This window comes from Apis cerana, linkage group LG7 (assembly GCF_029169275.1).
Source record: "Apis cerana isolate GH-2021 linkage group LG7, AcerK_1.0, whole genome shotgun sequence".
In the NCBI taxonomy this organism is placed as follows: domain Eukaryota; kingdom Metazoa; phylum Arthropoda; class Insecta; order Hymenoptera; family Apidae; genus Apis; species Apis cerana.
Window position 1 is genome coordinate 8,614,313 of NC_083858.1, and position 26,671 is coordinate 8,640,983.

The window sequence follows — 26,671 nt, forward strand, 5'->3', positions numbered from 1 at the left end:
ACATCCATTCACACCATTAGACTTCATTTCGAGACAGGCAAAGTTCAAAGAACTTCTACTGCACTTGGAAGTTGTAAAACACTCGAAAGGATATTTCAACTTCGCATAAATAACAAGTTCGTGCAAAATTTGAAAATTAGATCATCGAACAAAATAATTTTAGAAGAATCGGAATTCAATTTAACAAAATTTTTCAAAAAATTATAAGGATAGAAAATAACAAACATTTAATAATTTCATAAGAAATTTTCGATTCATTTTTATAAATATATCTTGAAATTAATAATCATAAACATATATAATGATTTACAAAGATTTCTCGTAATATTTTATTTTCAAAAATTACATTAAAACATCTATTTCCATCGAGAATGAGTTTTAAGATGTTCAATAAACGATGCTTTCGATAATAATTTAATATTCCAATAACACTATCTTTATTAACATGCTACTTAATTTTTTGAGATTAGAATGAATTATAGATATTTAAAATACAGAAGTTTCGTTGCAACATATTTTCCTATTTCTCTTAAAGTAAGTACTTACATATGTTTCCTTTCACAAATATTCGACCAACTCTAATACCTTCAATATTCTCACTTTGCATCCTCTGCAACTCTAAATACAAACCGTGACGCATGTTGCTAGAAACGCGAGTTGACAGGTCTGCAACAAAACGTCAACGAGAATTCAACGCGAAGCGTATACACAAACTATCCATGCACGTGAAATCTTAAAACATTTCGAATATAGCCACCCTGTAGTGTTTAATTCGTATTGCCAGACGCAGGATCGTTATTCCAAGTGACGAAAATTAATGACGGAGCCATTTAAACCTCTTTCACATAGAAATACTCATACTTGCATGATCACTACCAATCGTATATACAAATTAAAGAAAAATTTTTTTCAGATATTGAGTTTGTATTATTTTGCATTATCATTATTAAATTATGAATGTTTATTAATGGAAAATTTAAATGAAATCTAAAAATACATAAAATATGAAAATCAAAATTATGATCTATATCCATAGAGTTTATTTATTTATTTATTTATTTCAATTTTATTTTTATATGTATGTTCAAAAATTTAATTTGCACAAACACCATCAGTCAAAATTCAACTCATCTTAATGTTATGATTACAAACATTGACTAATCAAGAATTCAGCGTTTCAATGGATTTTTCGAATTTTTCGCAACAAAAAATTAATTATCTAGTTAGCTAAATTTTCTAATGTTTTTCTAATGTAACATGATCAGTTTCATGAATCACTGTATATAAGACGATTCTGTATTGCCGTTAAGCGAATTCCGCGGAAGACAAGATTGGAGGCGTTCCAATATGGGGATGAAAATACTCTTTTCATTGCTACCCTGTTTACGTTCGTTGCGCGATCCCATGCAAAAAAAATCGAGTTGCCAGAAATACGAGGGAAAAGGAAATGTAGGAGAAATGAAGTGTCCTCTGTGAGTCGAATAAAGGGACAAAAGGAAGATGAGGAGGGATGGTTGAACTTGTGTACGTGTCGTTCTCAGTGAATCATTTGGCCGAAATAGGGCTGGTCTCACACGCAATATTTTCGTCGCTTTAATCACCAGCAATGGAGCCACTAATCTCTACTTTTTTCAATTCTTCGTCCATGATCTTGGGCCTTGTTCTGACAATTGATAGGAAAATAGATTCGTGTTGCATTCTAAACTGAAGAATCGTATTTTGATTGATAATTACCTTGAGAGAATTCTGTTAAAGATATTTTGCACATTTAATGAGAAAGTTTACAATTATTTATACAGAAAAAATCTGTTATTTGTATTTTTTGTCGTTGAATCTTGAAAATATATATTTTCAATTTGATATTATTAAATATTTATATAATTATTATTATATTATATATTATATTATATATTCATAATTCATAATTTATATATTATATTATTATTACAACAAATATTTGAAAGATATTTTTATTAGGAATAGTTTGGTTAGGTTAGAAAAAATGAAAATGAGTATTTTATTGGTTGTTTTGTAAATTTTTCTCTCTTAAGGATTTTGAAAATATTGTGAGACATTATATAAATGTCAAAAATTTGATAAAAGTGGTAGAGTATAAAAAGACAGGAAATTTAAGAGATCATAATGAAATGGCCAATAAAAACTGACATAAATTTATTCCCTCAAGGTCTTATGAATACAGACTGTTTCAAAATAAGTGTCTTTTATCTTCTTTCCTATATGATATTTATGATAAAGATATTTTCTTTTATATAAAATAATCTTTTCACAATCTGTTCTTTACCTATCAAATTTTATTTTATTAAAAATATTTTATGAACAATAAACTTGATCTTGAATTAATACAGAATACATAAAAAATAGAATGAAACTATATAATATATAAATATATTATAAAACTAAATTCTGTACATATCATATTCATTTGCTAAAATTCCACTTTCTTAAATTATTAATATAGAAAAATAATTATCTTTTTCTTTCTATTTTCAACATAATTTTATGCAATTTGAAATTTCAATCACTCATCTTTCATCAAATAAAAGAAAAAATAAATAAATAAATAAAAGGAAATAACAATGCCATTGTTATTACAACAAATGCTTGAAGTGACATTTATTTTGAAACGATCTCTACGTCTAGTATATACATTCGTCAAGTTTTATCTCTCTAAATTGTACAACATTTTATGTAACGCTCTCGTGTAAATTTTTTTTTCGCTTCCATCGATAGCGAACGTGAGAAACCGCCTCGGCCAAGAGGGAATATCGAGTGACACGCACACGGTGCGGTTGATGTAAGAATTTTCAAGTGGTTGCGCATTTCTTCCGCCGGTCACGCGGGTGGAACAACCGTGAAGAAAGTAACGTAATTTTCCACAAGTCACGGTTATAGCCTACGACTGTGAATTTAAACGCGATTTAAGGCGTTCAGCCACAATGCCCGTGCCAACTGCGCGCTTTCGTTTAATAAGAGATCATAGTAGCTATCGACAACATCATCCGTGTTGCGTATATAAACGTTGTTGGCCTCGTTATTAACGTGTTTTAAAAACGAATTTCACGTTTATGCTATATACAAACAGAAGAGATGGATACTCGTTGTTCGATATGTTTGACCGTCCTTAATTTCGAGATGAATTTTTAATTAGAAAAAATTTTATGGATATTTATTTCTTTTTTATTGACGAACAAAAATTCTTTGAATTCTAATTATTTATATAATTTCAATTCACATCCTGTGGATTGAAGATTACAGTTCGATTACGTTACTTTTTTTAATATAGATCGAAGAATAAAAGAAAATAATTTAATTTTTAAATAATAAAACATTAAAAAGTGAGACAAACATTAAAAATAGGCATTGATATTTTTTTATATCTATGTGTATTAATTTATTCGCAAGCTAATGGAAATAGCCAGGATACAGCGTATTAAAATCGTTTGCTTATTCGTCGTAAGTATAGTAATTTATCATTATTTGAATATTTCAAAGAAGATAAAATCAAAATATAAAGCACTAATTTATATTTTGTTATTTGAAAATGATTTGTGATTTAAAAGTTAGGATATACATAGAAAATAAAAGATAATTTTCTTTATAAATTTATCAATTAAATGTTCTTCGTAAAATTCGTAAAATTCCTTCGATAAATATTTTCAACATCAAAATGAATGAATGTACAAATGTTTGTGCAAACTTGAACAACATATAAAGTTTCCAAACTCTAACTAGATCTTAACCAAACAAACAAATGTGCATTCTAATAAAATTACCATTCAAGATAAATACGGATCTACTACGTATCAATTCTTTCTTCTGTCCAAATATAAAAGAAAAAAAATATGCAATCCAAATGTCACAACAATGACATACGTATTCACCAGCAGCTTTCTTTTATCTTATTTGAACATTCCTCAAGATTCTTATACAGGTGATATTCTCGCCAATTCGATTCATCCTCTTGCGATCCAACGAGTCGTATTTAGAATTCATCGTTTGAATTGTCAACGTTCGAACAAACCAAACTAATTAATTATAATAAATTTTCGACTAACTTTTCAAAAACATAATAATGCATCTTCGAAACACTTAATTTTAAACGTTTAAGCATTAACTATGATTAGTATACAATATTTTTGGAAAGTCGAGAATTCATCTTTTCATCAATCTTGTATACGTTTCAAATTTACTTGATTTATGATAAAATTTGGACGGTTAAGATATGATTGAATGAGCGGAGTCTTAAGTTAACTTCGGAGAATTTCGGAGAATTTTGTCAAGATGGTAAAAAGGAATTGACTGCAATTTTATATTATATATAATTATTCTCGTCTTGAGAATTTGAAGCATTTTGCGTTGTTCATTCAATGAATTTTTTCTAGAAATTTTTCATATAAAGGATCGAATTTCGAAACAAAAGAAGAATGAACTATAGTTATGACGTATTAAAAAATATATAATATATACGATAAATATATAAGAATTCAAATTTGGAATTTTTTATATTGGAAAATTTTAAAAAGAAAGAAACGAAATTTTCGTATTAAAATTTTCAATGAATTATTTCGAAATTAAATGAATTTTCATATAAATTCTTTTCAATAATTTAGAAATCGAATTTTTAAGCAAAAGCAAATTAAATCATGATTTACATATTTATTAATATATTGTCATAAATAAATCTTTCAATCATCTTATATAAACTGCAACAAATTTTTGATCATATTTTTTAATTTTTTTAAATTCTACAATATTTCCTAAAATTTTACAACTTCAAAATCAAAAACAAATTAATTTTCATTCGCAAATTGGTTGCAATAAATCTAAAATAAATTTTAAACGATGTGTTAATAACATTTCAGCAATATTGCCAAAGATGTTTTAGTAATATTGTTAAATACGTGCGAAGAAAATTGAAATGTGTTGAAAATAACGTTATTGGTTATATATCTCTTAAGAAACACAATAATTTTCAACAAACAATCGTTTTTATGATATAAATAATTTTCACTTTGGATTTTTAATAACAGTATGAGGAAAATAAATTTTTGAAATAAATATTTTTATTTTCATTGAATGATTTTTATATATATTTTTTTAAATAATAGATATATGGATAAATAATAATATCAAATATCAAACATATATTTAAAACCAATATATATATAAAATTAACATATTTAATAAAACATATATTTAAAACCAATATATATATATTTTCAAAAAGAACATTTCATTAGAAAATAAACAAATTTCAAAGTATCAGAGCTCGAAATAACATTCAAATATAAGAGAATAAGAGAATAGAGAGTATAAGAGAATCAATAATTAATGTTCAGTGTTTAAGAGGGTAAGTTTTTAATATACCATTTATATTTCAATTAAAAAGATATAAATATTTTATTTATACCCAATCATAAATAACATAATATAATCTTCATAATCTTTTCTATCATAATCTTTTCGCAAAATATAATATCTTAAACAATTTCAAATTCTTCTCGAGAATTCGTTAAATTGCATCGTTCTAAAGCAATGTCAACGGACGAATAATCTCCCCTTTATTGTTCCTTCAATCCGTTCGACATTGACTCCCTCTGTGTGTGCCAACAAAGCGTATCTGTCTCGCGCAGTCGAATTAAAGGAGTGCCAGAAGGCATCCACAATATCACGTCTAAAAAAAAAAAAAAAGAAAAAGAAAAATACTGGTCGCGTGTGGGATGCGCGAAATTGCACGCGAAAAACGATCCTAGACGACTTTGACAAATTCGTGATCACTCATAACCATGGCAAACTCGTATTTCTCAAAATGCTAAATCATCGTTATTAATAAAGCGATACCTTGAGTTAAGTTGCACGAACTTAAAATCTGCGAACGTTCCAACGACGAAGTTTCGATCGTTAATCTTCGATAGTTAACAATCCATTAACGAATCGATGAAATGCTACTTGTATAATAAATACGGTTGATTGGTTACGTTTATTTATATACGAGGACGTGGAGTTAATTAAAATTTTCGTTCTCGTCTATATAAATTCTTCTTTCAAGTTTTTTTAAAAGTTTTTTTTTATATAAATATGAATTAGCATGAAAATTTGTAGCTTGACAATCGATAGTAGATTGTAGAATTTTTAATTTAAGCAAGTAATAATTGTATCTGCTCAGTATTTAGATTATACAGTCATACAGATGATGCTAAATATGTACATGGTAATAAAAGATCAAATGTAAAGAGCATTAAGTATCATCGATCCATAAATTAAAGCATCCATCGAGGTGTCACTTCCTCTACTTAATCTAAAGATCATAATTAAGTAATTATCTAAGAATAACTACTTAATAACACAAAATGCACAATGTACATAGATTCAGTTTCATGTTAAATTTAATCTTAATTCCAAAATCTGTCATTTATTTCCTTGAAATTGAAATATTTATAATATTTTTCGTATACAATAATTGTTTTATATTTATTATAATTTCTCATACGCGTTTAAATTGAAAAATAATCAAGAGAAGCACACTTTATCTTTTTAAACATCTTACACAATCTCACAGCCAAACAAACATCGTCTATTATAAAATACCATTGCATAAGATTTTTCAATTATACTATATCATAAAAATATGACACGACTGATACTACTACTAATCCTAAAAAAAGAAATCTCTTTCTTCCCATCCATTTCTCAATATCAGTCTAATTACCACAACAGTACTCAAACCTCGTTACTCAAAACCGACCAACCTTCTTACATCACTCGAAACCCCACCCCCACTCGAAATCAGCTGATCGTGCCGGAAGCAGTCAGCCGACCTCGTAAACAATAACCTGACCCAACCATCGATCAGTCAACCCACTACCAGAAGAAAAATGGTTCCACGCCATCAACGAAAAATCATCAAAATTAACTCTCCTTACATCCACGAAAAAAACATCCATCCAAACCGTGTATATATTATATTTTCACTCTAACCTAACCTAACTTGTTCCCACTGTTATTTGCAATAAACGATTTATAAATATTTTCCAAGACAAGATCGGAGAAAGATTTCGCGAGGGGTAGGGTGAAAGGAGGAGGGATGTAATACAGCGTTTGGAGCTGTTTTATTTTGGTCAGTGACTGGTTTTGCGTAACGTCTCCGCCTATTGGTCGAGGTGCATGTAGTAGACGCGTCGCGGCGCTGGGCGCCGCGCAAAGATAGTTGCTCCTAAAATGGCCCACGGTAACGCGATCCCCATCTCGATGCAAAAATAGGATCCCGCGGTTATCCGACCACGTTACGTCCTTCTCTCTCTTTCTCTTTCTCTTTACGTGTGTATCCTTCTCTCTCTGACACCTCTGTTCCCTAGGTAGTGTTCCTCTTTGTCTGCCCCCCGCCCCCATTTTGTTTGTTCCAAACAAAAATGGTACCGATCTTCTTTTCTCTCGGCTATCGTCTATACATCGTCCTTTTCTTGTTGTTGTTGCACCACGTATGCGTACATTCCTGTTAAAAAATAAATTTTGGAATTAGTTAGTTATTGGAATTAGTTAATCGAGGTTTTGTTACTGTTTGGAAACTATTTGATGTTCGTCGAAGAAAAAAATTTTATTTCTTTGTATTAGAATTTTTTTAATGTTCGTTTTCAATTTGAAAAATATATTTGATCACTGTGAAAATATTATATCTTTGCGATAGTATTTTTTAATATAAAGAGTTAATGAAATCTAATATGACATTCCTTAATTAGTATTGTTGAATATTTAAATGAATCTGAAAATAAAAAAGTTTGAGTTAGATTAATGTATTTAATATATTTTATTGATATTATAAAATACTTTAACGAAATATTAAAATATTTTTCAATTAAAATAAAAAAATAAAAAAATCTCCTTTCTAAAAAAAGATAATCTTATTAACATTGTTTTTTCTTATCTGAATTGTAATTTAATTTAGCAAATTTATATTTTTACAAATTAATTATAAATTATTCATTTCACAAAATATGAAATATGAATTAAAACTACCCCAATTGATCATTCTGAATTAAATTATTCAAAAATCAATTTAATTTAGATCACTGTAATTCAACGATTGACCTGAGGATTAAAAATAGATATTATTATTATTACGATAAAAAATAAAGTTAAAATTAAAAAATAAATGTTCCAAAGACTTTTTGACCGAGAATGTATTTCGCACACGTGACCTCATAGTAGTTCTTCCTGGCAAGGTTATGAATGGCTCGTTGTCACGAGCTGAACAGAGCTGTTGATGGATTTAAGGATAGATTCCTTCCCTCGGTTTCGGTATGATCGATTTGCATATTCTGGGTGGCGTGAGTAATCGAGTTGCGTTTTTTACTGGCTCACAAAGTTCAACAGTTCTTATTGTATCTTAACACGAATCCTTAATAGAGGTTGACTGATTGTTGGATGACTAACATGGCGTCTTGGAATGGTATCGGGTATAAAAGGTTTAATGTACGGGAGGCTCAATGTCGTCTCAATATAGTTTAAAAAAAAATGGAAGATTTCTCAATATTCTATGAAAAATTAGCTGCTGAATATAATAATGCAATATTTAATTGAAATAAATTTAAAAGAAAAATTAAATAGGAGAACTCTTGAAAGATAATTGAATTTTTAACTTATCATTAATTTTTGTTCAACTTGTTGTATTATCCTTTTATTTTTTCATTCAATCAATACAACTTTCCTCCAAATTGATAAATGTCTGATAAATTTTAAAACAAGAACAATTTCTTTTTTAAATTATTATTTATTATATACATTATCACATTAACCTTATCATTATATATTTTATAATTCTTCGAAATTATTTTACAAATTATCCATCTCCTTATTTTTACTTTCATTACTTTCTTGCCATTATTACGTATAATCATCTTTATAACACTCTTAACATTTTTCCTTTCGCTTTTTTCCCTTTTTTCCTTGAAATTTATCACGCGAGGCTTAAATTTCTGAATGATCGCGTCACCGCCTCCAGAATCCGCTGCAGACCTCTTTGAAACCATTGATAACACGAGAGTGGCGCGAGATTATTGTCGGAAGTTTATTTTCGAAAGTCTCGCCTCCCTCCACCCTCTGTCAATTAATTTCCTGTAGCTGGCGCCCATTAATCGTCGAGTATATTGGCCGCGCAATCTCGATCGAGAGGGTCCTTTGGCCTCTTCGTCGATGAACGGCGGAAAGAAAACACGATCTAGAAGAAGATCGATCCTTTATTTTTCCACGGGTGGTGAGGCGGCGCAGATGTTGGCGCGAATGATTCAGTCGGCGAGAGTTTTGGTAAAAGACGAAATTACTTAATCCAGGAATCCGTGCGAATAAACTTTGCGGTAATAAAGATCGGTTATATACGAGATTTTGCGTTATAAGCAAGGATTTAATGATTGATGAAATATGATGTTTGGATTTGATGAATGTAAACTTCTTTTTTAGAGAAAGGGGAAAAAGAAGATTTTAATATTTTTTCTTTCATGTTATGTATAGGATAATAATATTTTTATAATTTTATTTCTTTAAAGAAGAACACTTTTCTTTTCTTTAGATTTATGTGATAAAGAATCAAAATTATGCAATATATCTTTGTATATATTTCTATTGTATTGACAGTTTCCACATGGAAGAAAAAATATTTCATTCTTTCCCTCTGTGGATTCTTCAATTTTATATAGTCTTATAGTGTTCAAAATTATTATTGGATCTGAATCTTTCAAAAAAAAAATTTTTTTTAAAAAGTATTCTAAATTAACATTCAAAATAATTCATTTGGATAAAATTAATCGTGCAATATAATAGCAAAAATATTAATTTAAATATATGGATCACAAGCTTAATTAGCAAATAGACTTAATTGCGTCAGGTTCCAGCGTGGATGAGTCTAATAAAAAAGTTGCACGTCGACATGGGGCGTGACGACGACAGAAGAAAACGGCGTCAACGGTTCGTTTCCTCGATTCGTTCTGGCCCAGTTAGGGAGAACGAGAGGAAATGCATTAGTAGGAAGTATCCCATAAACGAGTAGGAAATAAAAGCGACGAATTTCGAATGAATAGAATCTCGTAGCATATTTTTATTTTTCTTGAATGATCGAAGATCATACGGAAATTATTTTATTATTACGCGAAAGAGAAATGAAAATTTTTTTCATCACCGTGCGTGAAAGGGAGATAAAAATTAGAAATATCAGATCAATGATCATGCGATGAAAGTCTGACTGTCATCAGGTTTATTTTTATTCGTGAATTGAGATGTGCGAAAAGGATTAATGACTCGTTTGTTTTCTTATTTGCAGTTCAAGGGGAGATTGTGATGCAGACGACGCCCACCGTACCAACGTGAGTACTTAACGATTTCCTATCCCTATGGTATATATTTCTTGCTTTTCTTCTAAATAGATTACAAAAGGAAAGAAGTAATTCAAATTGTATTTTCTAGAATTTCAAAAGATAATTTGATACATTAATTTACATAAAAATTATTATCTAATTATCAAAAAATTTAATATAATTTAATGTTTTTATCTTGCATATAATAAATTTTGAAAAATTAAATTTTGATTTTACTTGTACTTATATCGAATCAAAGATTTTGAATTCAAAAATAAAATTAATTAATTAAAAGAAATTAAAATTTTCAGAATATTAATTCTCTTCTCTTGGAGATTTAATAGATTCGTAGAAGGTTAAATTTGAATTCCTTTTTCTGATCACAGATTTACCGGCAGACCCGGCGATCCATCGCCGCCGGTCTTCGAACAGATATTCAAAAATGCCAGATTCGCGCAGGGTGGAAACGCAATTTTCGAAGGCCGCGTGAGAGGAAATCCAAAACCTATCGTCTGTTGGACGCACAAGGGTGCACCATTGTTGGAGTCATGGAAAATTCACATGTCTTACGACGAGAAGACCGGGGCTGTCACACTTCAAATCAACCAGATTGGCCCTGGAGACGAGGGTGAATACACGTGCAGTGCCAAAAATCAATACGGTAAACTATTTTTCAAATATTTAAAAATAATATTAATTATTATTTAACATGAATAATTAATACTGGTGACTCACAAAAATCAAATTTAAAATTTTCATTGGAAATTTTCAATAGAAAAAGAACAAAAATATAAAAATCGAAGCTTATCGATTATTATTCTTCTATAAATGTTTCTTGTTCTTTATAGTCTTTGATTTTGTTTTCCATCTTCGCTTATTAAATGAAGATTATAGAATATTTTAAGAATTTGTCACTTCACTATCTCATAAAATTAAAAAAAAAAAAAAAAACACAATGATTTCTGTTGACCAGGCGAAGCAATCTGCTCCGTTTACATTCAACCAGAAGGATTTGGACCTCCTCCGCAACAACAAATGGGTGGTTACAGGAAGGAATTTGCGCAGACTTTCCAATCCACTGAACAGAAGACCCAAACGGGAACACAGAGCTTTCAACACCGTAGCTATCAACAAACAATCGATAAACGAAGCTACGTTAATGGAACTTCCGTCAGCATCGAAGATTTCAAGGTTTCTTATTTATTTAAATAGAAGAAAATAAATACAAAACAAAATATCTATTTTTTACATATTACTTTCTTATACAATTTTTTAATATATTTTTTTGTTCATTCAGTTACACACTAATTTTTAACACGTTCTACTTATTTTTTACAATTTTAAGAAAATATCATTTTTTCTTCATTTTCCTCGACTTTTTAAATTTCTTTATTTCAAATTATTTTTACATACTTTCCTCCAACACAAGTTTCATTTTTTTGCAAATTGACTGTTACAAGATTTTTATTATTATGCATCAACTGCCCGTAAAAGGAGATCCAGAGATGTATTTATAAATGACGCATATCGCAATATTTTTTTTCGGAAATTTTGTTTTTTGGAACAAGGATTAATAACATGATTAATTTGCAGGTGGACACGTTCGAATACAGATTATTGCGGGAAACAGAGTTTCGAGAGTCGATCACTCGCCGCTTCGTGGGCGAATCCGACGTGCAGATTTCGACGGTGGTAGATCGTAACCTGGGACCGGTTGCACCTCCGCAAATCACGCAGAAGCCCAGAAACTCGAAGCTTGTCGAAGGATCCGATGCCGTTTTCACTGCGAAAATCTCTGGCAATCCTAAACCGAGAGTAAGCAAACTCTTAATTTATATATTTTTTTTATTTCCTGTAACGTTTCAAATTTTCTTCGTATATTTTTCTTTTTTTCTTCTTTTCTTTCGACGTGAAAAAAAATAAGTGGAATTAATGGATGAGTTGAAAAGAGAAATAATTTAAACGATATGTTTTTCTAGAAAAATTTAATAACAAAATTAAAATTAAAATTATTTACGATTGATTAGTGAAAATTGCAAAGAATTAAAAAATATTTCAAGAAGAGAAATCGAAAGTTTAAGTAATAAATTTTTTAATTTTAAGACATGTGCTTTTCCATATGCACTTGGATTTATTAATTTTATTACAAAAGATCGTTTGTCAAATATTTTAAATGAGCATTTTTAATTCAATTACAACTAATAAAATATAATTTTAAAATAGAAAAGCAAATTCAACTTCTTCCTCTATTTTTCTATTCCAGTTAACTTGGTTCAAAAACGGCCAGAGGATCCGCGAATCGCAACGCGTGGAGATGAGCTACTCGAATCAACAAGCCACTTTGAGGATCAGAGTCGCCCTGCCTGAAGATAGTGGCCATTACACCTTGCTCTCGGAAAATCCTCAAGGATGCACCGTCAGCTCTGCATATTTGGCGATCGAATCGAGCGATCAGGTGGATCAAGCCTACCAGGCCCAGAGAGAAACGATCAAAACTCAGCAAGTTGAAACGATCGGCGAGACCGATTCTGGAAAAGTTCTGCCACCGAATTTCGTTCGCACCTGTACCGACCGCGATGCCACCGAAGGAAAAATGACCAGGTAAAAGATCGATTAACTAGTTCTCTAAATTTAATCAAATTATTATTTTTCATGTCTTTATCTCTGTCAAATAATTACAGATGTGTTAGGAAATTAAGAGTGTGCACTAAATGTTAAATTTTCATCAGAATTTATCAAGTTTGATTAATATTATTGACAATAATGAATAATTGACTTTTTGATATTTTGATCATTATTTTTACTATTAAATCAATATTCTGATAGATGAAGTCTCAATTCCTTGCACTTGAAAGGCTATTATTTTAATTACTATTTTAATAGACGAAACAATATCAATTATAAATTACAAAATTCGTTCTAACATTTCAATTTTTTCCCTCAAAGAATGGATAAAAAAATAAACGATTAAGTAAACGTGATTTTCAGGTTTGATTGTCGAGTAACGGGCCGCCCATACCCCGAAGTGACATGGTACATAAACGGCCAACAAGTGGCCAACGATCTGACTCACAAGATCCTCGTGAACGAGTCTGGTAACAACTCTTTGATGATCACGAACGTGAGCCGAGCGGACGCCGGCGTCGTGACCTGCGTCGCAAGGAACAAGGCCGGCGAAACCTCGTTTCAGTGCAATTTGAACGTGATCGAGAAGGAACAAGTGGTCGCGCCAAAATTCGTGGAACGATTCACGACTACGAACGTGAAAGAAGGAGAACCGGTTGTTTTCATGGCCCGTGCAGTTGGCACTCCTGTACCTCGTATCACCTGGCAGAAGGTTTGATGAAAATTTTATGAAATAAAATTAAGGATAATATATATATTGATTAATAGAGAATGAAATTTATATTTATATTCTTTTAATATATTTGAGCTCAACAAGGATATCTTTATTGAAATTTTAATGTTTTACACACTAATTAAAATTGAATTTTGATTAATATGGATTTTTGATCCAATAAAATCATCAGTTTCTTATATTTTATTTTCTTTGTGTGAAATATCTTTCAATTTTTAATAGTGAATACAATAAATATCTTAAGAATTTTGAGAAGATGTGTATGAAGAAAATGATGAAAATTTCTCAAAATTAATTCTTACATTTTAAATAAAATGTTCGATTAGATAGTGGAATTTTAATTCTCTAGTTCGATTTTACATAAGAAATAAATTTTGATTAACGAAATGTAAAAGATATAAATTCAAATTCGTTGGTACAGGATGGAGTGCCTATTACACCTGGACCGGATGTGCGTATATCAACGGATGGCAGCGGAGCTTCGACTTTGGATATACCCTATGCAAAATTATCGGATGCAGCTTGGTACCAGTGCACGGCGCAGAATGTGGCCGGCTCTACTGCGACCAGAGCGCGGCTTTTCGTGGAAACACCGAAAGGAGCAGCCCCCGAACCAAGACGCCTGAACTTACCCCGACCGACGAAAGTCATCGAACCAGAGTGAGTTTTTACACGATTGAATTCAATATTATCTGTATCATACATAATATTATTCGATATCAAAGTTATGATTACAATCTTAATAAGAATACTTTACATTTTACGCGAGCCGAAGGAATAAAGATGGTAGGAATCGATTATTTATTATTTTATCTTCAATTAATAGTAATAAAATTTTATCGAATAAAACGTATGGTGTATTGAAATACACCAATACAATATTTTCTATAATGTATAAATATATTATTCGATAAAGTTTCAGTAATCAGAATTTAGTGTTATTTGAATAATATAATAAACGAAAGAATTAAACTTATTTTCTATTTATGAGGAAACGAGATAAAAATGAGATTGATTGCAGACCAGCGCCTGGCCCCGAAGTGATTTATTTGAGACATGTGGAACGCGCCAAGCCATACTTGCCTCCACCCGAGGAGGACAGAATTTATCCACCGCCGCGTTTCATCATACCATTGAAGGACGTCCATCAGATCGAGGGTGGACGAATCCACTTCGAGGCCAGAATCGAACCGGTGGGTGATCCCACTATGAGGGTAGAGTGGTACGTCAATGGAAGAGCTCTTGACGCGAGTGAGTAATTTCTTAAATCTTAATTATAACATCAGTCATTTTAATAATTAATAATATTGGAACAATTATTCAACATCTTAAATTAAATCTTTTCGAATCGAAGAAATCGTCTACTTTTTTGAATATAATATTCTTCTTTAAATTCTTTTACAAATTTTTTTTAAAATTCAATCGAAAATCAAAATAAAAAACTTTCAGGTTCCCGGGCGACTTCTATCTTTCGATTTGGCTTCATCTCTCTCGACTTAATTAGCATCGTTCTCCAAGACAGCGGTGAATATTTATGCCGCGTCGTAAGTTCGACTGGAGTCGCTGAATCTCGAGCTACCCTCAGCGTGACACGTGAGTTTTATTTAATTTATCCAAACTATTTTCTATCTATCCTTATATATTGGAAAAATTATTATTAAATCCGGAATGAAACAGCAAAAAATATATTTCGAAATATATTTTTCTACGAAGTTTTTTATTAGTTTTCAATGAAATTATTGAAAAGAATATTCGATTCGAGAGATAATCCATTTTATTCCAGCACGCGCAACAATCGAACAGACTAGCCAACACCCCGACAGTCTCCAGTACATCCAACAGCTCGAGGATTACAGCAAGTATCAAAGGCAGGAGAGTGTGGAGGACATCTCTCCACAGCGGCCGGTCTTCATCCGGCCACTCCAGGATCTAGGAGAGTTGCAGGAAGGTCGTAACGCTCATTTTGAAGCGCAACTGACCCCTGTAAGCGATCCCACGATGAAAGTGGAGTGGTTTAAGGATGGTAGACCGATCACAGCTAGTAAGTAGCTTTTTAATTTCTTACGAATTTTATTTATTTAGCTATTATAATTTTCATATTTATATTTAACATTTTAATTCTTGGAAAAATGTTTGATAAAATAACGATTACTCATAGGCTCAAGAATCACAACCATCTTCAACTTCGGATACGTCTCGCTCAATATATTGCACCTACGAGCTGAAGATGCGGGTTCTTACACTGTCAGAGCTGTGAACCGCTTGGGAGAGGCTGTCAGCTCCGCATCTCTTCGTGTCTTTGGTGAATATCTTCGAAAAATTATTCCTATGCACAGTTATTTATTTACAAACGTATTTCGATTCCCTATTTTATTTTTTTCTAACTAATGCAATAATTCATTTTCGCATTTTTGAGTACTATATCTATAAAATAAGTATCTATAAAATAAGATAATAAATATTTATCTTAAATTGTTTTCCTCTTTTATAATCGATAAAAATAGAATTGGAAAGATGAGATGGAATAATACAATTTATCAATATCGTATTTCAATTAATTCGAAATATATTAATTATTTCGCATTGAAATTATCGCAGCACGTACAAGCGTTACAACAGATCTGGGAATCCCCGAGCAACAGAGGTATATCGAGGCTGCCGAGGAGTTGGAAGCCTATCAACAGGCGATGCACCAGAAATACGTGCAGGAGCAGCCTGAACCGACAAGCCCACCGGAATTCAAATCTCCTATCAAGGATCAGAACAGCATACGAGAAGGAGGATTCGCTCATTTCGAAGCACGTCTGGAACCAGTCGGCGATTCCGATTTGAGAGTCGAGTGGCTCAAGGACGGACGCCCTGTAGAAGCGAGTAAGTCCAAGTACCCTTTTCACGCTTGAAAAATAAAATCGATTCTTCGATTACTTTCTATTGAACATCTTACTGAATGTTTTAAGACTTTATCACAAATCGTTTCAACAGGTTCACGGATCACGACATTCTTCAACTTCGGTTACGTGGCACTTACCATCAAATACGTAACGATTCACGACGTCGGTATTTACACGTGTCGCGCTTACAACCGCGTCGGTGAAGCACACACAACCGCTCAATTGAGCGTGATAAGCAAGAACGATGTTATTTACGATAGTCAGCATCCGACTGGACTGCAGAAGATACAAACGTTGGAAGATTCGAGCAGATATTCGCGGCAGCTCCAAGAGGAGACGCAAGTGACGCAGGCGCCGCGATTCTTGGGCACCCTGAAGGGCACGAACAAAATCGTCGAAGGACAACGTGCCCATTTCGAGGCCCGCGTCGAACCTCAGAGCGACCTGACCATGGCCATCGAATGGTACCACAACGGAAAACCGATCACCGCGGCCAATAGAATTCAAACTTATCATGATTTTGGATACGTGGCTATAGATATTCTTCAAGTGAGACCAGAGGACGCTGGCACTTACACTGTCGTCGCTAGAAACTCTCTTGGGGAGGCTCGATTATCCGCCACCATGGTTGTAGAAAGTAAGTTCGTCATCTTTGATCTTTTTAAAGATCGAGAAGTTTGCCTTTCTTTTTTTTTATTCTTCTTTGCTCGTATCATATTTAAATTTTGGTAGACTTGACGTATAGATTAAGATCAATTAAAAGTCTTCCTTTTAATTGGAATAATTGATTAACAAAATTTACAACGATTTACAAAATTTCGTATTGAATAAATTGCAATGAATATTTTTTATTTCTCAATAACAAGAAAAAAATATCAAATCAAATAATTTCAGCTCGTTCAAGCGTCGATACGAGCAGCATGCACCGCACTTCCTACGAGAAAACCCAACGTTTGGAGGAGTCGAAATTCGTCGAGCCCCAATACCACATCGAGGAGATATCGAAATCGAAACCGATCTTCGTCCAACCGTTGAGCGATCCTAAGCCAGTGAGCGAGGGAAAGAACATCCATTTGGAATGTCGTTTGGAACCGATGGGCGACCCAACAATGAGGGTCGAATGGTTCCAAAATGGCCGCCCAGTCACCGTTGGCTCCAGATTCAGAACTTACTACGACTTCGGTTTCGTCGCTTTGGATATCGTGCACTCGACAGTGCTCGACTCTGGGGAATACACCGTCAGAGCCACCAATCATCTTGGCACCGCTCACACTTCCGCCTGTGTTAGAGTGATAGGAAAGTCAGACGTCGTCACGGAAACGCAGCACGAGCAGTCTCTCGAGCAAATTCAAATGCTCGAGGATTCGTCAAGGTTGGTGATATTTAAACCTTGAATAATCCAATAATTGAGATTAAGTTAGATATTCGTTAAAATGACAGAGAATGATATTTTTACGGAGTGGAGGAAATTATTTCTTTGATATAGTATTTGAAATAGTATTTGTACAAGTGTTGGAATGATATAAATCGTATTAAAGTAATGTGTGAAATATAAGAAGAAGAAAGAAATGAGAAATGGTTAATCATTTTCGATAAGTAAGTAATTGATAAATAATATTTATTCTTGTTCTGCAATTATTAATATATACATATATATAATATACAAATGTTTTTAATTTTTTATTTTTATCACGATAAAAATATATATTATACGCTTGTGTTTATTTTCATCGTACTATTTTAGTTACAATCATCTCTGGTTATATTTAATTCTAGTGCAAAAATAAGATATACATCCATACATTGCAATTGATTTCTTTCCATTAGACAAATAATAGATAAACTTTTTCGATTATGATATCAAAAAAATAATGAAATATACAGTTTAATCTCAGTTGAAATCAATCTCTAGATTTTAGATTTAAAAAAAAAACTGCTGAATAACGAAATTCACATTTTCAACAATGTACAGATACCGCAAGACCCAACAAGAAGAAGTGACGGTGATGCAGGCGCCCCAATTTACCCGCCCCCTGCACAATATCGAAACAGTGGAGCTCACCAACGTGCATCTCGAGTGTCGTCTCCAACCTGTCGGCGACTCGACAATGAGAGTGGAATGGTTCGTGAATGGGAGACCGGTGAAGACAGGCCACAGATTCAGACCGTCCTACGAATTCGACTACGTCGCCCTTGACATCCTGGGCGTCTACCCGGAAGATTCAGGCGTATATACCTGTCAAGCGAGGAACCAATTGGGGGAAGCCGTCACATCCTGTTCAGTGAGGGTACACGCGAAGAAAGATTTGCTCTTGGAGTCCCAACATCCTGAGGGTTTGGAGAGAATACAATACTTGGAGGATGCTTCCAGATACAAGAGGCAGGAGATGGTCGACGAGGTTGTCACCGTTAAACCGAGATTCATCACAGCTCCGAAAAGTCAAGAGAATCTCCGCGAAGGAGAACATGCCCACTTCGAGTGCAAATTGGAACCAGTGACGGACTCGAATTTGAAAGTTGAATGGTTTAAAAATGGTCGTCCGGTTACGATAGGTATGCGAGAATTTTAAAGTATATTTATGGAAATTAAAATTGTGTGAGAACTCTGTAATATAATTTTCTAAATTTAGCATGCAAAAGATAATTTCTATAAAATTATATTTCCTTTAGTCTTACTTATAGATATTCTTCAATTTATCTCGACTAGTCTGGTTTTCTTGATATAAAAAAAATTTTTTTTTTCATTTGGATAATTAAAATTCGATATCCTAAAATATAATTACAATCAAGATTTATAATATTTAAATTATATTTATTCAAAAGATAAAATATATATAATTCACTAATATTTTTAAATTCATCTATTGATTCATCTATTAAATGATTCAATTGTAATATATATTGGAATTAATTTAAATTATTTTTTAAAATAATTCAATTTCATCAATTCATTTCAATAAATTTCATTACAGGACACCGATTCCGTCCAATACACGATTTTGGCTACGTTGCTCTGGACGTAATTGATTTGATCGCCGAGGACTCGGGCACTTACACCTGTCGCGCTGTCAATCTGGTTGGCAGCGACGAAGTATCCTGCACTCTAACCTGTCGATCAACTGCACAGGTTCTAACCGATTCGAAGAACGAGATTGGCCTCGAGCAAATTCATTATCTTGAGGACAGATCCAGATATCAACGACGAGAGGATGTCGAAGAGACGACCACCCAAGCCCCTATTTTTACCACTTCTTTGAACAACGTCGAGATCAAGGAAGGGCAAAGGGCGCATTTCGAATGCAGGTTGATTCCAGTTTCCGATGCAACGATGAAAGTCGAATGGTTCCACAACAATAAACCGGTCAAGGCCGGTTCTAGATTCGTCGAGACAAATAGCTTTGGCTTCGTGGCGTTGGATATCATGTACGCCTATCCTGAAGATTCCGGCACATACACCTGTAGAGCAAAGAATATTATAGGAGAGGCTATCACGTCGGCAAGCGCAGTTGTGCACTGTAAGTTTCTTTATTATCTAATTATTTTGTGATTTTTAAATCTTTCATTAGCAAGTTTATTATTATAGCTTTCTTTTTTTGGAAATGGGAAATTGGAATTTGGAAATTTTATTTAAAAATGCAATACAACAAGTATAATTGTATAATTGATTTATAATTTGATTTGTTCGATAATTTTTTAAAAAGTTTCACTATTTCACTCATCAATAATCATTTTGTATTTGACAAAGAACTCAAATTTTCAAACTCTGAATTTTAGACCATAAAAAAGAAAAGAATCAATATATCTCTATCAAAAAATTTGAAATCGAAGCTTTGCAATTGTAAAATATACATATATAACATGAAAAAAATTTGGAATAAAAATTTGTAGTCTATCCATAATATAAGTACTTATATTTGAATTATAGAATAATTTATAAGTAAAACACATATATTAAATTTGACATCAAACATTAGATTAATTTTAATTATAATTTATAATATAGATAATGAAAATTCAATTAAATTTTATGCTCTGTAATCTTAAATTGTTAAAAAGAAATTATATATATATTATTCAAATTGAATTAATTGCAAGAAATATAAGATTCGATAACAGAATTATTTTTAATCGCATTAATGTCCAATTATTACATGTTTAATCTTTTTTAAATAGCGAAAAAATCAATCTACACCGAGTCCCAAAACGAGGAGACTCTTCAAAGACTGCATTATTTGGAGGATACCTCGCGATACCAACGCAAAACCACAACTGAAGAGATCATTACTCAAGCCCCAGTATTCACGATGCCCATCAAGGACCTAAAAGTCGCTGAAAATCAAGCGGCTCATTTCGAGGCTCGTGTAATCCCTGTCGGCGATTCCAAGCTGAAAGTAGAATGGCTTCGAAATGGAGTTCCGATTGCAGCTTGTAAGTGATATAATAGACATTACTTTCCAATTTTGCAATTATTTTTCTTCCTTCGATCATTCTAAATTTTAAGAAATTTTACTTTATACTTTATTTTTTAAACATTACATATTTATAAAATAAATAAAAATCTATAATATTAAGTGTGTAATGTATATTGATTCACATTATTATATGGTAAAATAATCATACATAAAAAAATTTATATAACTTTTTCGAATATCTAATTTTGTAATTAAAAATAAATTATTCAGAACTCAAGAGATGTATCATTTAATAATTTGAATGAACAGTATATCATTACAAAGCTAACATTGCCAAATTTAAAACTTTGAAGTGATTTGATTTTTCAAAAAATCTTTAAAAAATCTTTTCTAATACGATAAATTACTATCTTAACAGCTAATCGTGTAACAACGATGCACGATTTCGGATACGTCGCTCTGAACATGAAGTACGTCAATCCTGAAGACTCAGGTACTTATACTTGCCGTGCAGTGAATGATCTTGGAGAGGCAGTAACATCAGCAACGCTTTTCGTTCAATGTAAGTCGAAAAAATCTACTTAAATTACAGAATCATTTTGAAAATGAGGCTTCAATCTTGCTTCTCGTAAGCTATGAGCCAGCTTTCGAAACGCATAGGAGCAACGTAGCTTACATAGATCACATTTTTTTTGTATTTTTTGTGTGCAGCGATTTTTTTCGCTTTTTTTTGGTGTTAGATTTTTTTTTAACGTTTCGATGGATTTTTCGTTCGACGAAACTCGCGAAGAAATGCAGAAGAAGATTTTTTACTCTTGGCCGCAACAGACATTTTTCAACTATTTTTTCTTTTTTCTTTTTCACGTACATCACACATCGCAATTATGTAAAACTTTCTCAATATATCATATCGTTCATATACATAAACATGTTTTAAAAAGACTTAACATTTTTCGAATGTTGATTGATTGATATTTTCAACAAAACTAAATTACATATGATAAATCGTAATTAATCTTTTCGCTATGATAAACTCACGATTCACAATTTATGCTAACTTGTTACCTCAGAATTATTATTTATTTCTTCTAAAAATATCTTCTAAAGTAAGAATGTGATTTTTCTACAAGAATATTACATTCTACAATCTTATTAAATATCTTTGTCAATGAATAATCTTAATATCAACTTCTAATAAGACGATGTTCTTCACAAATTTTAAATATAAATCAATAAAAAATTTAATGCGAAACACATAAGAGTTACAAAAAAAAAAATATATAAGTAGAAAAAGAAATAACTAACAATACATTACTATTTCAAACAATCTCAAACTCAAATAGCGAAAGAATTAATCTAAGCAGAGCCAAAGACACCCCTAACAAAATCCAATTTCCACGAGATAGACACGCACTATAAAAATAAATCTCCATATCTCGCCATATATTTCATGCCACGACACGTGTACAATGACACGCTGACAAAACCTATTCCCAAACACAGCCAAGGCGGCCCTGCAATTCGAGTCGCAGCACGAGAGCGCTTTATCGAAGATCCAGGCGCTGGAGGACACAAGTAAATATCAGCGGCGGGAGGAAGAAGAGATCATGGTTAAGGAGAGGCCATCATTCACAGTTCAACTGAATGGGCCCACCGCCCTTGTCGAGGGCCAAAGCGCACACTATGAGTGCCGCATTGAGCCCTACCCCGACCCAACCATGAAGGTGGAGTGGTTCCATAACGGGAAACCATTGTCCACCGGTCACAGGTACAGAACCACTTGTGATTTTGGGTTCGCCGCGTTGGACGTGCTCACAGTATACGCGGAGGATTCTGGTACCTACACCTGTCAGGCAACCAATAGATTGGGATCGGCGAAGAGTTCGATCAATCTCGATGTGAAATGTAAGTAAGCCGAATTGTGGAATTGTGAAACGAGGATTTCTCGTCTTCGAGGATTTTCGTACACCGTGTGTAAGTCGAGGCAAAAAGAGAGGAGGGAGTGGAAGGTCATAATTTAGAAATTGATTTAGTATTTTTTTTTTGTGAGTTTATAATTATGTAAATATTATTTCCCAAGAGAAATTTGTTGGTATATCTGAGAGTTAGGAAAATTTGCAGAGATATTTTTCCAATCTCGCTTGGAATATCTTCTCTCGTATATTATTATTATCTAAATTATTATTATATTGTGATAAAACGAATATAATATAAAATTCAATTTGAAATCGATTATATATTTCCACGAACTTCCAAGAAAGAAATCACGCACGGGGACAGCAGGTGGATATAACCAGGCACTTTGTGATTACCTAGACATCCCTGTTTTTGTAATGCTTATTAGTTAAACGTGGCTTCGAAACATAGTTCTGCTTTTTTGTAAATTGTATACACACATGCATACACGATGTACAATCACCTTTTTTTCTCCCTTTTGTTTTTGAATGTTTCATCGTGTTGTTTTTTTCCTATTGTTTTCTATATTTTTTTTATTTATATTCGTTCACATGTACTTCTTGTATTTACGATTCATCAAAGTACAAATAATCTTCTTTCGATGATTAGTCTAGACCCTTCTGTCCTCCAAGCGCAATATATATTTAATATAAAAAAAAAAGAAAGAAAAGAAATTTAGGATTGTTGAATAAAAACGCTAAATTACAGCTCGCTCTTCGATTATTCGCGAAACGCAACACGAAAGCGCCCTGAAGAAAATACAATATCTTGAAGACGACTCGCGTTACAAACGGGTAGAGGAAGAGGATCTGATCGTCGCCGAGAGACCGAAATTCGGACGGCCATTGAAGAACATCGAACATTTGCCGGAGGGAAAGAGCGCTCACCTCGAAGCGACGTTGACACCTGTTAATGATCCAACTATGGTGGTGGAATGGTTCAGAGATGGGAGACCTATTCCTCAAGGACACAAATTCAAGACTACCTATGACTTTGGATACGTCGCTCTCGATATTCTTTACGCTTATCCGGAAGATTCTGGAACTTACATGTGCAAAGCAAGAAACGCTGTTGGAGAGGCTGTTACTACTTGCGTCATCAGCGTCGATTGTGAGTATTTAAATAAATTCTTATATGAAATTAAATATAGCGTTCTCTTAAATAAATTAGAAAAAAATTTTGGAAATTAAAAAATATCGTGATAATTTGATAAAAAAATTAAAAAAAAGTTGGGAAATAATAAAATCTAGAGATTTTAAGAAATATGATATGGAAATAATTTCATAGTTTTTTTTTATTGTCATAATTATTCGAAATTTTAAAAAATTATAAATATTTGACAATCTCATATATGTCAAAACGTGCGTTATAACCTTTCGATTCGTATCCAAATTTATAAGTTGTCGAGTAATTGTTTTTATGTATTAAATTATTTTGTGAGAAATAACAGAGCTAAAAATTATCTGCTCTTTTGAACAGCGAAACAAGGCCTATATTTGGACACGCTTGACGCTCAGCGTTTACAGAAGATTCGCGAGTTAGAGACCGTGGAGGTGAAGCAAGAAGTTGAGAAAGAGGTTGTACACCAAAAGCCCGTATTCTTGACGCCATTGAACAATCTGGATCATCTAAAGGAGGGTGAACACGCTCACTTGGAATGTCGCGTCGAACCTATCAACGATCCAAATCTAAAAATAGAATGGTAATTTGATTCGTATTTCGAATTAATTAAATTATTCGTTCAATCGAATCGTGCGGAAATATTAGATTTAATAAAATTGAATTGATTTTACAATCAAAGGTTCGTGAATGGAGTTGCTGTAAAGACAGGGCATCGCTTCCGCAAAACGCACGATTTTGGTTATGTGGCTCTTGATATTCTTTACACTTATCCTGAAGATGCTGGCACTTACATGTGCAAGGCTACGAATTTGGCTGGCGAGGCTGTCAACACATGCACCATCAAAATTGGCTGTAAGCATTTTTTTGAATTTATAATTATTGGAATAGTACGGAATATTTAATATCGAATAAAAATTTAAAAAAAATTCGTAGATTTATAAATTTTAAAGATTCAAAAATTGAAAAATTGTATCTTTGCTTTCTTAGCAAAAAAAGAACGATTCTTCCCCCCTCGTTTCCTACCTTTGAAATCTCCCGAAAGAGCTTGCAATGTTAAGCGTTACGAGAGTAGAAAGATATATCCACCGCCATACTTTCGAAGAGGAGACACATCGACCGTTAAACCTAGATTTGGCCCATTTTCTTTAACCACGTTTAGATGTGACAAGCAATTCATGGATTCTGGTAAAGTGCATAAAAATCGTTTATACGACAAGAATCAATACGAGTATGTTAACTCCTCATGTAAATCATATCCCGGTGATGAAATTTATTTTGGAAGGGGAAGAAAATCTGAATTAAATTTTCGAGATAATAAAGATTGTAGGAAAGATGAATTTTGTAATATGTGTAAACAACCGAGATATCGTCATATTAGTCGACGTGTCACGTTTGAAGGATTGGAAGACAGACCACGAAGTGAATGTAGAAGTAAATGTAGAAAATATGATAGAAGCGGTCGATATTTGTCATGCTTACAATAAGAGAAGGATATAATTGATTGATAAATTGAAATAGTAATTTATATACTTATGTTTTTTATTATTATTGATGAGATTGTTTTTAATAATAATTTATTTTTTCATAGCTCGCCGTAGCATACTTCTAGATACGCAACACCCAGATGGCCTTGAAAAGATTCGTGAACTCGAGGCCCAAGGTCGTCCAGCCCGCTTAGAAGTCGAAGAGCCTCCAGTAACGCCTCCAAGATTCGTTACGGAACTCAGGGTAAATATTTTTCAAAAATTTATTTTTCGTATTTTCAATCAATAATCTTTTGTAATAGTTAATTATAAATATATAATATTCAATAAATTAATATTCAATAATATTATAATATTATATATTAATTATAATATTCAATAATAAATTTTGTTTCTATATAATCAGAATACGATCTCGCGTATTTGATGAATATTTTCAAATTCCAAATTCCAAAATTTGTCCAGGGTACCACTGAAGTTTACGAAGGACAAACAGCCCACTTCGAGTGCCAAGTTGAGCCTCTTCACGATGCCAACTTGAGAATTGAGTTCTTCCACAACGGCAAACCACTTCCATCAGCTTCCAGGTTCCACGTGACGTTTGATTTCGGATACGTGGCTCTGGATATCGGCCATGCTGTCCCCGAAGATGCGGGAGAATACTCCGTACGAGCGATCAACGCTTTAGGTCAATGCGTATCCTCGATTGAGCTGAGAGTAATTCCAAGAGATAATATTATTCTCGACTCGCAACGGCCCGAAGGAATGGACAAGATCCGCGAATTGGAAGCTCAGCAACCTTGGAAAAGACCAGAAGTGCCAGAACCGCAAACCAGGCAGAGACCTGTGTTCACTCAACCGTTGCAGAACATCGATGCCATTCCCGAAGGACATACAGCTCACTTCGAATGCAGATTGATTCCTGTTGGAGATCCCACATTGAAAGTTGAATGGTTCAGAAATGAAATTCCTCTTGAGACAAGTAAGTCGAATTCTTCCATTTTTTAATTTAAAATTTCGAGAATTGAAGTTGAAAATTAAGTTAAGTTTAAGAATTCATTGGGACTAGAATTAGAAAATTACG

At 32.7% G+C, this 26,671-nt stretch overlaps 1 protein-coding gene and 1 long non-coding RNA gene across 2 annotated transcripts in view; one reads left to right on the plus strand and one right to left on the minus strand.

Annotated features, from left to right (window-relative positions):
• LOC107993146 (titin) overlaps window positions 1-26,671 on the plus strand; it is a 207,009-nt gene that overhangs the window by 92,645 nt on the left and 87,693 nt on the right. Inside the window, 24 exon segments of the mRNA XM_062077058.1 lie at window positions 10,331-10,373; window positions 10,751-11,025; window positions 11,338-11,555; window positions 11,958-12,179; window positions 12,628-12,965; window positions 13,353-13,701; window positions 14,144-14,382; window positions 14,744-14,973; window positions 15,172-15,315; window positions 15,506-15,763; window positions 15,881-16,024; window positions 16,321-16,593; window positions 16,705-17,250; window positions 17,508-17,985; window positions 18,586-19,166; window positions 19,586-20,128; window positions 20,787-21,041; window positions 21,444-21,587; window positions 22,529-22,930; window positions 23,690-24,091; window positions 24,461-24,683; window positions 24,783-24,955; window positions 25,692-25,831; window positions 26,053-26,569. Coding sequence (XP_061933042.1) covers window positions 10,331-10,373; window positions 10,751-11,025; window positions 11,338-11,555; window positions 11,958-12,179; window positions 12,628-12,965; window positions 13,353-13,701; window positions 14,144-14,382; window positions 14,744-14,973; window positions 15,172-15,315; window positions 15,506-15,763; window positions 15,881-16,024; window positions 16,321-16,593; window positions 16,705-17,250; window positions 17,508-17,985; window positions 18,586-19,166; window positions 19,586-20,128; window positions 20,787-21,041; window positions 21,444-21,587; window positions 22,529-22,930; window positions 23,690-24,091; window positions 24,461-24,683; window positions 24,783-24,955; window positions 25,692-25,831; window positions 26,053-26,569 — 7,137 coding nt within the window.
• LOC133666420 (uncharacterized) lies at window positions 5,184-7,131 on the minus strand. The gene is made up of 2 exons (XR_009830532.1): window positions 5,863-7,131; window positions 5,184-5,695 (listed from the first exon to the last, which is right to left on the minus strand). It is a non-coding gene; the product is annotated as an uncharacterized LOC133666420 (long non-coding RNA).